General features: G+C 41.1%; 1 protein-coding gene across 1 annotated transcript in view; it reads left to right on the top strand.

Moving 5' to 3' along the window:
* The window catches only part of zzef1 (zinc finger, ZZ-type with EF hand domain 1), a 42,715-nt gene that overhangs the window by 10,809 nt on the left and 20,417 nt on the right, over positions 1-11,489 (top strand). The window contains exons 5-27 of the mRNA XM_020612394.1: positions 189-353; positions 433-632; positions 1,315-1,525; positions 1,691-1,807; positions 2,945-3,123; positions 4,102-4,200; positions 4,291-4,382; positions 4,480-4,625; positions 4,927-5,032; positions 5,851-6,093; positions 6,659-6,750; positions 6,923-7,143; positions 7,299-7,432; positions 7,524-7,594; positions 7,686-7,800; positions 8,721-8,886; positions 9,106-9,227; positions 9,326-9,448; positions 10,001-10,170; positions 10,264-10,345; positions 10,442-10,643; positions 10,894-11,027; positions 11,155-11,395. Of these exons, the coding sequence (XP_020468050.1) occupies positions 189-353; positions 433-632; positions 1,315-1,525; positions 1,691-1,807; positions 2,945-3,123; positions 4,102-4,200; positions 4,291-4,382; positions 4,480-4,625; positions 4,927-5,032; positions 5,851-6,093; positions 6,659-6,750; positions 6,923-7,143; positions 7,299-7,432; positions 7,524-7,594; positions 7,686-7,800; positions 8,721-8,886; positions 9,106-9,227; positions 9,326-9,448; positions 10,001-10,170; positions 10,264-10,345; positions 10,442-10,643; positions 10,894-11,027; positions 11,155-11,395 (3,431 nt within the window). The remainder of the gene's footprint in view (positions 1-188; positions 354-432; positions 633-1,314; positions 1,526-1,690; positions 1,808-2,944; positions 3,124-4,101; positions 4,201-4,290; positions 4,383-4,479; positions 4,626-4,926; positions 5,033-5,850; positions 6,094-6,658; positions 6,751-6,922; positions 7,144-7,298; positions 7,433-7,523; positions 7,595-7,685; positions 7,801-8,720; positions 8,887-9,105; positions 9,228-9,325; positions 9,449-10,000; positions 10,171-10,263; positions 10,346-10,441; positions 10,644-10,893; positions 11,028-11,154; positions 11,396-11,489) is intronic.

Here is an 11,489-nt window from a genome sequence, read left to right as displayed (position 1 = left end):
TGCTGAATACAGGCTTTAAACTGTACATTTCTGAATGTTCTCTCTCTCCTTACCATATTTTAAGCACATGGTAACAGCACATACATACATGCATACTTATCAGTGCATCTGTCTCCCTCTGCTGCACGACACTGAGATAGTTGTCCTTATCTGTATTTGTCTCTTTCAGATTTAGATATCCAGTACAGAGCAGAGCTGGATCGTGATCCAGAGGTAGACAAGGTCAAGGTGGTCACACAGTGCTACAGCACAATAGAAGCCTCATCCAATGTTGCTGACATTTACAAGATGACAAATGGAGAAACTGCATCTTTCTGGCAATCAGATGGCAGTGCACGCTCACACTGGATCAGGTAACATGTGACTCAAGGCTGTGCAACTGATGTGTACATGATCAGTTTGAAGGTAGTTCACCTCTTTTCTGTTCCCTAGACTAAAAATGAAACCGGATGTGGTTCTGAGACGCCTGGCCATTGCTGTGGCTTCTAATGACCATAGCTACATGCCTCAAATGGTGTCAGTTGCTGTGGGGAAAAACCGTCGTAACCTGCAGGAGATCACAGATATCCGCATCCCCAGCAATGTCACAGGCTACGTAGCTCTCTTGGAGAATGCTAACATCACACACCCGTGTGAGTCACCACCTGATAGCCTGTCTGCTTGACTATTTATTTATCTTGGGCTAGTCTGTTCCTTCATTAATTCTTATAGAGAAACTCTTTCTCACTTGCACTGCTCTGGTAAAGACAGAGCATGGTGTCAGCTACATAAGAGCTTTGGTGTATTCTTAGATAGTGAAGTGGTGAAGTGTCTCACTTTTGAATCTGCATGCTTCCATGAGCTTAGTTCTGAAAGGATCCAATCCAGGGACTGGTCTAGCCACACAAAAGCTAGGCTAAAACTCACAATTTTGCTTTTCCTGTGAGATGTGAATAAATAACAGTCACGTCAAGTAAGAACTGATTGAGCCAGACAACAGTTAGCTGAATATTAGCAGAGGTTTGAGTGCTGGTCACAAATTCACAAGTGTATTTGAACGCAACCCTGTGGTTTGTGACTCTAATCTAAAGGCAGAATCCTTCACAGCTTTGTGTTCTGTTTGCTGTGTATTGTGTTTTGCTGCTTGTTATAATTTACAAAATCACAACAATGAAACAGAAATGAATTATTTGTAGAAGTGTTTTGTTTTATTTGTGGCTTCCTTAATCATCATCATTCATATCATTTTATGAAGATGAAGCAACCGACTGTGGCATTGTTGCTTGATGTATTCCATCACTGTGCTAATCACATTATCTCCTCACCAAACACCAGACATACAGATCAACATTAAGCGGTGCCTGAGCGATGGATGTGACACACGGATTCATGGCTTGAAGACACTGGGCTATCAGATTACCAAGAGTAAAGAGGTGTCTGTTTCGGATGCTTCAGCCATCTGGTATCTGTCTCTCCTCACCTCCTTGGTCACTGCCTCCATGGGGACTAACCCTGCACTGGCTCACATTGTTCTGCAGAACACACAGTAAGAAGCACTGCTCATGCTTTTGCATTTGTATGTAAGATAAAAAGTACAACAGTGTTTGTAAGTAAGCGTTATGATGTTTCAGTTCTTATGGCATTGAGTCAAGTGCAGTGATTTGTTCACTCTTTGCTTCGGGTCTAAGGTTTTTTTGCGTTGTTCTTCTAGAAAAGCCTTACGGCACATGCCACCATTGTCCCTAACACCATCATCCACAGAGTTCCCCAAGTTCTTCTCTGTGAACATCCTGGAGGAGGTGGATGGATTTTTGCTCAGGATAGCAGAGTAATGACTTGCATCATCACACCTACCCGTTGCTGCTGCCACACTGATGCCAATGCTGAGCTCAAACACCACAGTGAAAAGAGCCTAAACTCATAGTATTGAGTGGGGTGGTAACAAACTATTACCATTATACTAAAGCTTTTCAGCAGTGGTCAGGGTCTTGTCAGTTTATACACTGATGCATTTTATACGGTGGTAACAGTTCCATTAACCCTCAGACAAAACACAATTTTCTTATGAGACCTCCAGATTCCATTTCAAACAATCATGCTGTTGTTGTGACCATAGTCTGTGCATCATTTTATTGATGTACTATATTTTAATATGGACCCCAGAGTTGGCTGGTGGTCTGTTAGAACCAGACACCTGACCTCATATTTATCCATCAAAACTAGACAGAGGTGTAGACTGGATTATTTGATGGATAATTTCTGCCATTGGTCAGCGTTAGCCTGGTATTATGTTGTCCAAGTAAAATTGGAACTCCTTCCCTTTTAAATTCATTTTTAATTCTACTGGAGAGTTTGTAGATTTGAAAAATGCCAAGGCATGTACCAACATGCCAGTCTTAAATATTTAACGGCAAGGTGAAAACTCAGTGCCTTTTCACATTTCACAAATTAATACCATTTATGTTGTTGGAAAGTCATTTATGAGCTAAGTGTAGTCGCCGATGAATTCTTATACTTTAGTCAGTTCTTTAGTTCACTCAAAGGATAGGTTAACTTTTATTATACCTGTGTTAAAACAGTCTTGTCATGGTGCACATTAGTCACTGTATTGTTCCTTCTGTTCATACTGGCTGCAAAGAGATCCCTTCTTGAAGGGATTTTGGTGTAAGTGAGAGGAGACAAAATCCACAACCCTGATTCTGTATGCAGATACATTCTAAAAATCAGCTGAAGCTAATATGATGTTTTATTAGTCTGAGGTAGATAATAATGCCGTGTGGGCAGGAGGGTTACAGTGACAATGTTTTTAACATACACATGGGCATGTGAACAAGGTGTTAAGATTGAACTAAAAAATATAAACAGATCCTTTGAGATGTGAGGGCACATTTGGACACAACAGAATATTTAATATAACTAATTTCATCCCAAGACTAACTTGTCTTGTTTCTTTCCTCCTGTGTAGCTGCTGTGAGAGTCCCAATGCAGAAATAACCCTCCTGGCCTTTGCTCTGGCTAGAGGCAGCGTGGCAAAAGTCCTTCAGGCTCTGTCTTGCATCAGTGATCATTTAGAGACTGAGTATAAGGCCTCCTCCCTCATCATGTCTATGGCCTCCGTTAGGTTGCGACTGCTCTATTGCAATGGTAAGGTGACCAGTCCTCGTTTACTTTCATTCGCATGAGGACATTTGAAATCTTAAACTTGGGAGAGAAAGTGCTTAGCCGACAAGGAGGAGATGCATTAGTGGACAGCGTAGTGGAAAACTGCTACGCTGATCTTTGCCTCTCAGTAGAGGAGTGATATTATTATCTGTATAGAGAATGATCAAATTATCATCTGTGGTGTCATAAGCCCCTTTTATACAGAGATCACAAAAAACAGCTGGCATTTTGAAACTCCTTCAAGGCAGCTTTTTTGATTTAAGCCCTTATACACTGAACTTAAAAAAGCCAGCAAACTGCTGCTACTGTATTCATTTTACACAGCTTCCAGAATCTCAGTACTAGAGCCGTGACATCAGATGGGCCGTGGACTTCGTGGCCAGTATGAAAACAAAACAAACGGATTGTTATCTGATTTTGTTTGATGTATTTATAAATGGAATTACAGTAGGCTACTACATGCATTCAGTTTCAGGTCTGTGTATCTGAGGGCAGGGCTGCACACACAAAATGCACCTCACTTCAGAACAGACAGAAACATGTGTTTTGCCTGCATTCACATAAAATCCTTCCCGCAGGGTTGTGCAGCAGCATGGCTGTGTTCCTGCTTTAGCAGCTGAACAATCACAAAATAAAGTTTAAATTCTCTGATTCACTTTGTTCTCACTGAATCCGCTCTCCTCATTTCACTCTCTCTAGCTTTCCCTCTCACACACAGACCGCAGGCCCCCCATTCCGCCTTGTCTCATTTATACAGGAGGTGGTGGGAACTCTTCTCAGCAAAAATACTACCTGTTGTTGTGGTATTTTGGAAAGGCAACTTTAGTCCCCTATTCCAGGACTGTAGCTTTTATACAGAACAATGAGGCGGAAAACTCATGGAAAATTCTTGCATTGACTGGGCAGTGTAAAAGGGGCTTTAGAAAATAAACTGTCATAATGATTTATGTTACACTGTAGGGAAGCCCCTCCAGCTGCACCTACAGGCCTGTGATGTAAAGAGCAAAGAGGAGAAGTCTGGACCAGAGAACATGCTCACAGAATCCTCCACTGGAGATGGTAAAACTAAGACCATTAACAATGCATCTTTGTCTATGTTAAGTATGAACATGTCCTCAAGTATGACTGAGTGCATTGGTTCATGTGAAGGTTTTCTAACGGAAAGTGGCAGGAAGACAGCCAGTGTGATCTTGTCAACAGAGGACCAGAGCAACTTCCAGGTCACTCAGATGAAGATCAGAGTGAGGCTTCATTTGGTTTCAACATTTCTTTGAGAATTTGTGACAGTGATGGGGGGTTACTGTACATAACACTTGCTTTCCAATTTTCTGTAATAAGGTGCGAAAAGGAGCCATTGGAGCAAAATGTGGCTTGGTGTTTGCATACAAGGAGGAAGACCCGTTTGATGCCGAGAAACATTTCAAGAGGTTCAAAAAGTATGATACCTGGGGCTACAAGGGCTACAAAGACTTTATACAAGACAGGTAAGGATCCATTAGTAAGTGTTCAAATTTTAGTTTACTCTGCATTTCTGTTTATGATCTTAATATGTGTTTATTAATTTACAAGACGATAAATCCTTAATAAGAGAAGACAACTATGGTTATCAAATAAGCACTGAAGACTGTGTGTGACTAAAATATGTTACATGCAGGAAAATGTGAAAAAAACCATCCAGTGTAATAAGATAGCAGTAGACAGTCTAGGTAGTTTTTCTGAGCATGAGGGTCTGCCCTGATGGTGTATGTGAATGGCTAACATGCCATGCTGTCACCTGACCTGCAGTGTGAAGATTCCAGCTCAGTCTGAGGATGAGCCAATTGGCTGGTTTGAGCTTGAGGATGACTGGAACGATGTGGAAATCAAGCTGCAGCAGTGTCGTGTTGCAAAGGTACCTAATGCATTCAGTTAAAGATACGCTTGTACTTTGTTCAAACCTCTAATGTTTGTATCATGTATCTCACCCATCAAGCACTTACTCCTTGAGAGATATGTCTGGGGATATTCTGTGTATTTGTTATTATCAATAAATCCCATGAAAAGACCAAAACCACCAGTGAGTTGATGCAGATATTTCCAGTGTATCCAAAACCCGATATTCCTGTATTATTCCTCTGTGCCATGGAGCTCCATTGTTTTCCAAAAACAAGGAAAAACATACCAGTGATCTACACCATTGCACTGTGTGGCAATTACAATGAATGTGGGCACAAGTTTATTTTGACTTGCTGTTGCATACACCATCCTGCTGCCCTCACATACTCAATAGAGCACCAAATGTGTATTACGGGTACTTTACAACTGAAAATAGTCCCCAACAAATACACTATTTCCTCATGTTTGAGTACAATTTGCTTAAAAATTACAATGCATATACAACTTTTCCTTTTTTAAAATTAAAGCATACATTGGTAAGCAGTCCTTACCAGATTTACGTCTTTTGTAGAAACCAATGGACTTGAGCCTGGGAGCTTTTGACAGGGTAAAGAAGTCAGTGTTGAGAGAATGAGTAACTCTTGTTGGCTTTTGTCTTTGGGTTCGGTTGTTGGGTTTTGTTACAATAACAAAATATAGAAAATCACCAGCCTTATCCTTTATTGCTGTGTTGCGTCACATACATTGTTGTCTGTTTTTTTTTTCATGCTTTTCCATTTGCCATAATTAACAAGTCACCACACCTCTTATTCCTCTGTTTCCCTGTCTTCCTAGTTCCTGATGGTGAAGTTCCTCTGCGCCAGGCAAGAGTCTGCTGAGCGTCTTGGGGTGCAGTCGCTCAGCTTCAGTGGATACCTGTGCCCTGGGGCAGAGAGACTAGCAGACCTGGATGACCTCAGTGCAGAGGGAGACAGCTTCGACCATGATGCTGTCACTGGCCTTTGTCTACTTAACAAGACGCTATTTTTCATTCAACAGCTTACACGAGACATGGTAACTACTGATCACTGCTTGAAGGTACTACAGTATGTATAACATTTAAATATCATTAATATTTGTAGTATAGAGTGCATCATTATGATTACAATTAAATGCCATAATTCTATAGCTGAGAATATTGAAAGTTTTTAAACAACCTGAGATATACTGTGTTCTACCATGGTATATATGAGAAATCTGCCAAATAGCTTCATGGCACCACCCAGCACAAGACCAGCAACCACATGGAAAAATCTTCCAACATTTTTTCCTTATTGCTCTCACCTTGCATTAAACAACACCAGCAAGGTGGAGATGGAGACAAAGTAGAAACTCTTGATGACAGGAAATATTAGCACTTAACATACCACAGGCTTGAGATAGAACTATCAATTGCCAAACTAACGTATTTCTTTGTGTTTTTTCTGTACTCACTTTCTTTCAGATTCACTACATTCATTGGTTTATTGATAATGAGTCAGTCTGCCCAGTGCCATTAGCTGAATGTTTGTGTATAAATGGGTGCTTCACATCTATGAGAGCATGTGTCTTGTTGTATTGCTGAAGACTGTTGGACATTTGTCCTGTCTATCTATTTCTTTAGGATGCATCACACTTCAAGCAGAGGTCTCTTCTGGACTTCAGTGGGCTCAGTCTCAACCTCTTCTGGAACTTCTACAGTAAACTCAGGGACATGTGAGTAATACTGATAGTCACTACAGCATGTGAGTAATAGTAATGTAATAGTAATCGTCACTGATGGTTTTTCATTTCCACAGCCAGCATGCCCATTTGTGACCAGTCTCAGTCAGTAGTCATTAAGATATATTAATGTTGCACTATAATCATACATATATCTTTGTCTCAGTGAGGGAGAGGAAGTGTTGAAGAGCAGAGTTCTACTGCTCCAGTTGATGCAGAACTGTTTCCCTATGCTACCCAACCCACTGGAGTCCCGGGGCCCAGAGGCGAACAGAGAGCCAGATGAGAGAGCCACAGCAGCAGATTGCTCATCCACCTCCAGCAGTGGAGAGCCTCTGAATGACTCTGTTAGAGCTGTGTGGGAACTCTACACTCACCTCTGCCACAGTAAGAACCTGTCAGCTTCCATACACATAGGAGTAGTAAACAGAATTTGGTTAAAGGGTTACATTTATCTTAAACAGTAGTAGCTTGTCATGGTCAATTTTTAGGAATTTGTGAAAATCTATGTGGTGGTAATATTTGTGATGCTTGTGTTTCAGTTGTGGATGGTCCAGAGGGCAAGACATCAGTGGAAAACTCTTTGCACAAGGAAGCAGTCAAAACCATTCTTAATGGAGCTGCTGTTTTCTTTCCTGATAAACATGTCAGGCGGGACAAACTTTTCCACATGATGGTGAGTTTATTTAAAAAAAACAAACTTAAAAAACCAAGCACAATAACAATTTAATAATAGCAATGATTATAATAATATTCCTTTTTTGCAGAAAAACATTACAGAAGAGGTTCAGTCAGAGTCAGTAAAGGTGACATTTGAATCACTTTGTAATTACTTCAGGTAAGTGTACTGTAGATTCATAAACGCATCTTATTCTTGCACACTCTCAGGTTATAGGGGATTTAATAACAGCTGTGTTTTCGCTATGCAGTGACCAGGATCCAAGTGGCCTTCTCCTGCTCCCACCTAAAGGAGCTCCCTCAGACTTTGACATCAGTCCTATACTGTCAGTCATGGAGACACTGCTACTGGTGGCACAAAGAGAGGTGAGACCTGTCTCACACACACAGCACCTCAATTGTCTCAACATGTTATTTGCCATTTATCAACAGCCACACTTCTTCTCTTAGTGCATATATGTCAAACTTGGGCCCACGGGCCAAATCTGGCCAACGGTGTAAGTATATTTGAGATCATTTCAAAGAGATCATTTCAAATGTTTATTAGAGCTGGCCTGCCAGTATATATTATATGCACCGCTAATACTTCAAAACCCAGAATGCATTGCTAGTGCATTGGCACGTCAATCAACACCGGCAAGCACCTTCTTTTGACATTCATTAGCAACCTCATGCTACTAGTCACCTTGGGCAAATTTAATCCACCCCTCCCAAAAAATGGCCAAACAAAAGATTGAAAACAGGAGCTTTCAAGACAGGTGGGAGGAAGATGATCTGTTCATTAATGTAAAGGACAGACCCGTTTGTCTTGTGTGCGGAGCCAACGTGGCTGTAATGAAAGAATATAACATAAGAAAATACTATGAAACGAAACACCAAGTCAAGTACAAGGACCTGGACATGAAGCAGAAGCTCCAGAAGGTAGAGAGGATGAAAAGAAGTCTGGTTTCATGGCAGAAAATATTCACAAAACAATAAGAAACAAATGCCACTGATGTGTTTTTTATTTGAAATTTGATTTGATTGTGTGTTTATAATATTAAGCTTTGCTTGTTCCAAATTCAGTGATTAAACAACTTGTTTGTTTCCATATGAGCATTATATATCTGGAGAGAAGGGAAAACATGCTCAGTTTTATTCAGTATTTCAATAAATATAGAGTCTGCAGCTTTGTCCCAGTTTTTAATTTTGGCCCACTGTGTATTTGAGTTTGATACCCCTGTCTTAGTGTCTTCATGAGAAATCACACATTTCTGTTTGCTTTTCTAATGTGTCCCATCTCTCAGTGTGAAGTTATGATGGTGGATGAGAGTGCTGGAGCCAGCAGGACAGTGTTGCTGACCTTGTTCTGGGCACTGCAGAGTAGTCTGCTCTCCTGGTGCTACCTACAGCTCAAAGGAGCAGCTTCCACGGCTATATCTATGGAGCTGGCCAGAGGCATCCTACTACAGTGTGAGATATATATTGGCAGTGTCCCATTGCTGACTCAAATGAGCTTCTGACAGGTTTCTGTTTTCAGGGTTAGATTTTGTGTCTGTAGGGGGACAATATAGCAAGAGCACACAGCCAGATAGTGTGATAGTCCAACAGGACAAAGTATTTGCTGAGTAAAATTATTTTATGAACAAGAATGAATGACAGAATGGTTCACTTCAGCCGCTCTCTCAACAGATGTGGATCAGTTTTTGGGAAGCATAAAGACAACCCTTGGCTCCATGATGGAGAGGTACACCAGTGCTGAAATTACTGACAAACTAGGCAGCTCCATCCTAGCCACAGTCTTCAGACAGCTGGTAATGCACTCTAATCTCCTGACTGTTTAATTGCCTTCCAGCACAGTTACAGGCTTGGCTAATCTGAAATGAAACAATATTTGTTCTGGTCTTGGCAGATGATTTTCCTCCTGGAGCTGTGCTCTTTGGACATCCCTCACAGTGTGCTGCTGAAGAGCTTCTCTTGTCTGGTCGAGCTACTCAAAAGCTTATCCAGTGCTACTGGAGACATCTTTTCTAAGGTCAGTCTATTCTCACCTTAGACCTTAGTGTACTATAATTTATGCATACCAGTAACCAGTGGTGGTAGAAGTTGTCAGATTGTAGCAATACTGCAATACAAGAAAAAGTCCTGTGTTAAAACTATGGATGTACTATTAGCAAAATCCACTCTGACCTCTGTGACTGTTACACTGTTATATATTACTGGATTATTGTTACTGATGCAATAATCTGTAAATTGCACTTTGTTGTTCTTGTTTGAAGAAATGGACCTTTGAGCTGTTTTATATACTGTTGGACAGTTTAATATACAGTACAGAAGGGGAACAAATTTTATAAGCTCATGTGTTGGCGAACGTAGAATCTTATCTGTGACCAGTAACCATCGCTGTCAGATAAATATAGAGCTGTAAAGAGGGGATTATTTTCTTTCGAGTAGAAGTGTAAAGTGCCTTAAAAGGAATCAAAGTAAATAAAAGTAAAATAAAATTTACACTTGCGTATAGTAGTTGAGTAAATATATTTAATTGTTCATCTAAGGCACAGTAATTGCATACCATGTCACTGTTTAGGTGGATCAGGAGAGCTGGCACCAGCCCCAGCAGCCAGTGGTGCTGAGGACCTGGAACAAGGAGTCCCCTCACAACTATGAGAACAGCCGCCATGAAACCAGCATCTTTGCCTGCCCGGGCACTACCTCCTTTGAGGTGGAGTTTGATGAACGCTGTGAGACAGAGAAGAGGTGGCCTGTATAAAATATTCATCAGTTTGTTTGTTTTTTTTATCCCTTGTGATGATTTTATTTGCTTATCCTCTCTGCTCTTGATATTCACAGATATGACTACCTAGAATTCACAGATTCTAGAGGTGGGAAGATCCGCTATGATATGAAAGTTGGAACTGAGAAGTGGCCAAAGGTAGGATATGGGGAAACCCCTTTAATGTGTCCACACAAAACTCTGTTGTTACTTAATTCCTATATCTATATCTGTTATTTTTCTTTGCTCCTTCAGAAAGTGACATTTGATGCTGGCCCTCAGCTCCAGTTCCTTTTCCACTCTGATAGCAGTAACACCGAGTGGGGTTACAAGTTCACGGTGAGAGCTCTGGGTCTGCCAGACATCACCATTTCTTGGATGTCAGACCTGCAGCTGCTGGTGGCTCGTCTGATGGGCCGTCTCGCATCTAGAACACTGGCGCTGAAATCCCCTCATGGTGAAACTGTTTTTTTTCTACTGTTATCAACAATATTTTTGGATTGACTCTGTTAGACCACAGTCAGAACATTTCTAATCTTGTACATTTGGGGCTAACATGACCATCTCTTGCCAGATTCATACGTGATTAAACATATTTGATATACAATAATTTCAAGCCACTTTAGAACTGTATTTTACTCAAGGATCTTTTAGACCCCCAGTGAACAACTGAAATGCTGATTTTTGTGGGTTGCTGTCTATTCCAGAGATACGCACCATAAAGGAACTTCCATCAGGAAAAATGACCCATGTTCAGTCTTCTCCTTTATGGAAGCCCATCCTGCGACATGGAATGTGTGAAACAAGGGAGATGAATCAGTCCAAAGCATCTACAGACCAGGTTTGTTCAAACTCGCTTTACCTGGTTTTGTGGAAGTACTGTTAAAAGGATTACATCACTGTGTTGTCTAAGGACCTCAGCTGGTTGATATTGGTCTAGTACTATGTTGCTTCTTTCTGTGTGATAGGCAAATACATGGTCACTTGATGAGTTAAGGAGCTTCTTGGAGGATTTTGCCTGTTGGAACCCGTCCGAGGACCCAACAGACAGTAGAACAGAGCTCATGAGGACCCTCATGCAGTCCTGTAGAAAACAGTCATTGAGGAGCGAGATAGCTGCCGGGCCAAACACAGACCAAGCTGTGAATGCCATATGGGCAGCTATGGTATACCACACTCCGACCCTCAGCCATGCCCTGAAGAGCTATGGTAAAATGCTTGTTTTAATCAGTAGTCACCGAGCAAAGGTTCTTCTGTTTATTCAGTTTCTTGCTGTGTTTTATCGTGGTAATTCTGCATAGTT

This window comes from Monopterus albus, unplaced genomic scaffold (assembly GCF_001952655.1).
Source record: "Monopterus albus unplaced genomic scaffold, M_albus_1.0 scaffold124.1, whole genome shotgun sequence".
In the NCBI taxonomy this organism is placed as follows: Eukaryota; Metazoa; Chordata; class Actinopteri; order Synbranchiformes; family Synbranchidae; genus Monopterus; species Monopterus albus.
Note: the sequence above shows the minus strand (reverse complement) of the source record. Positions and strands in the feature narration are given on the sequence as shown.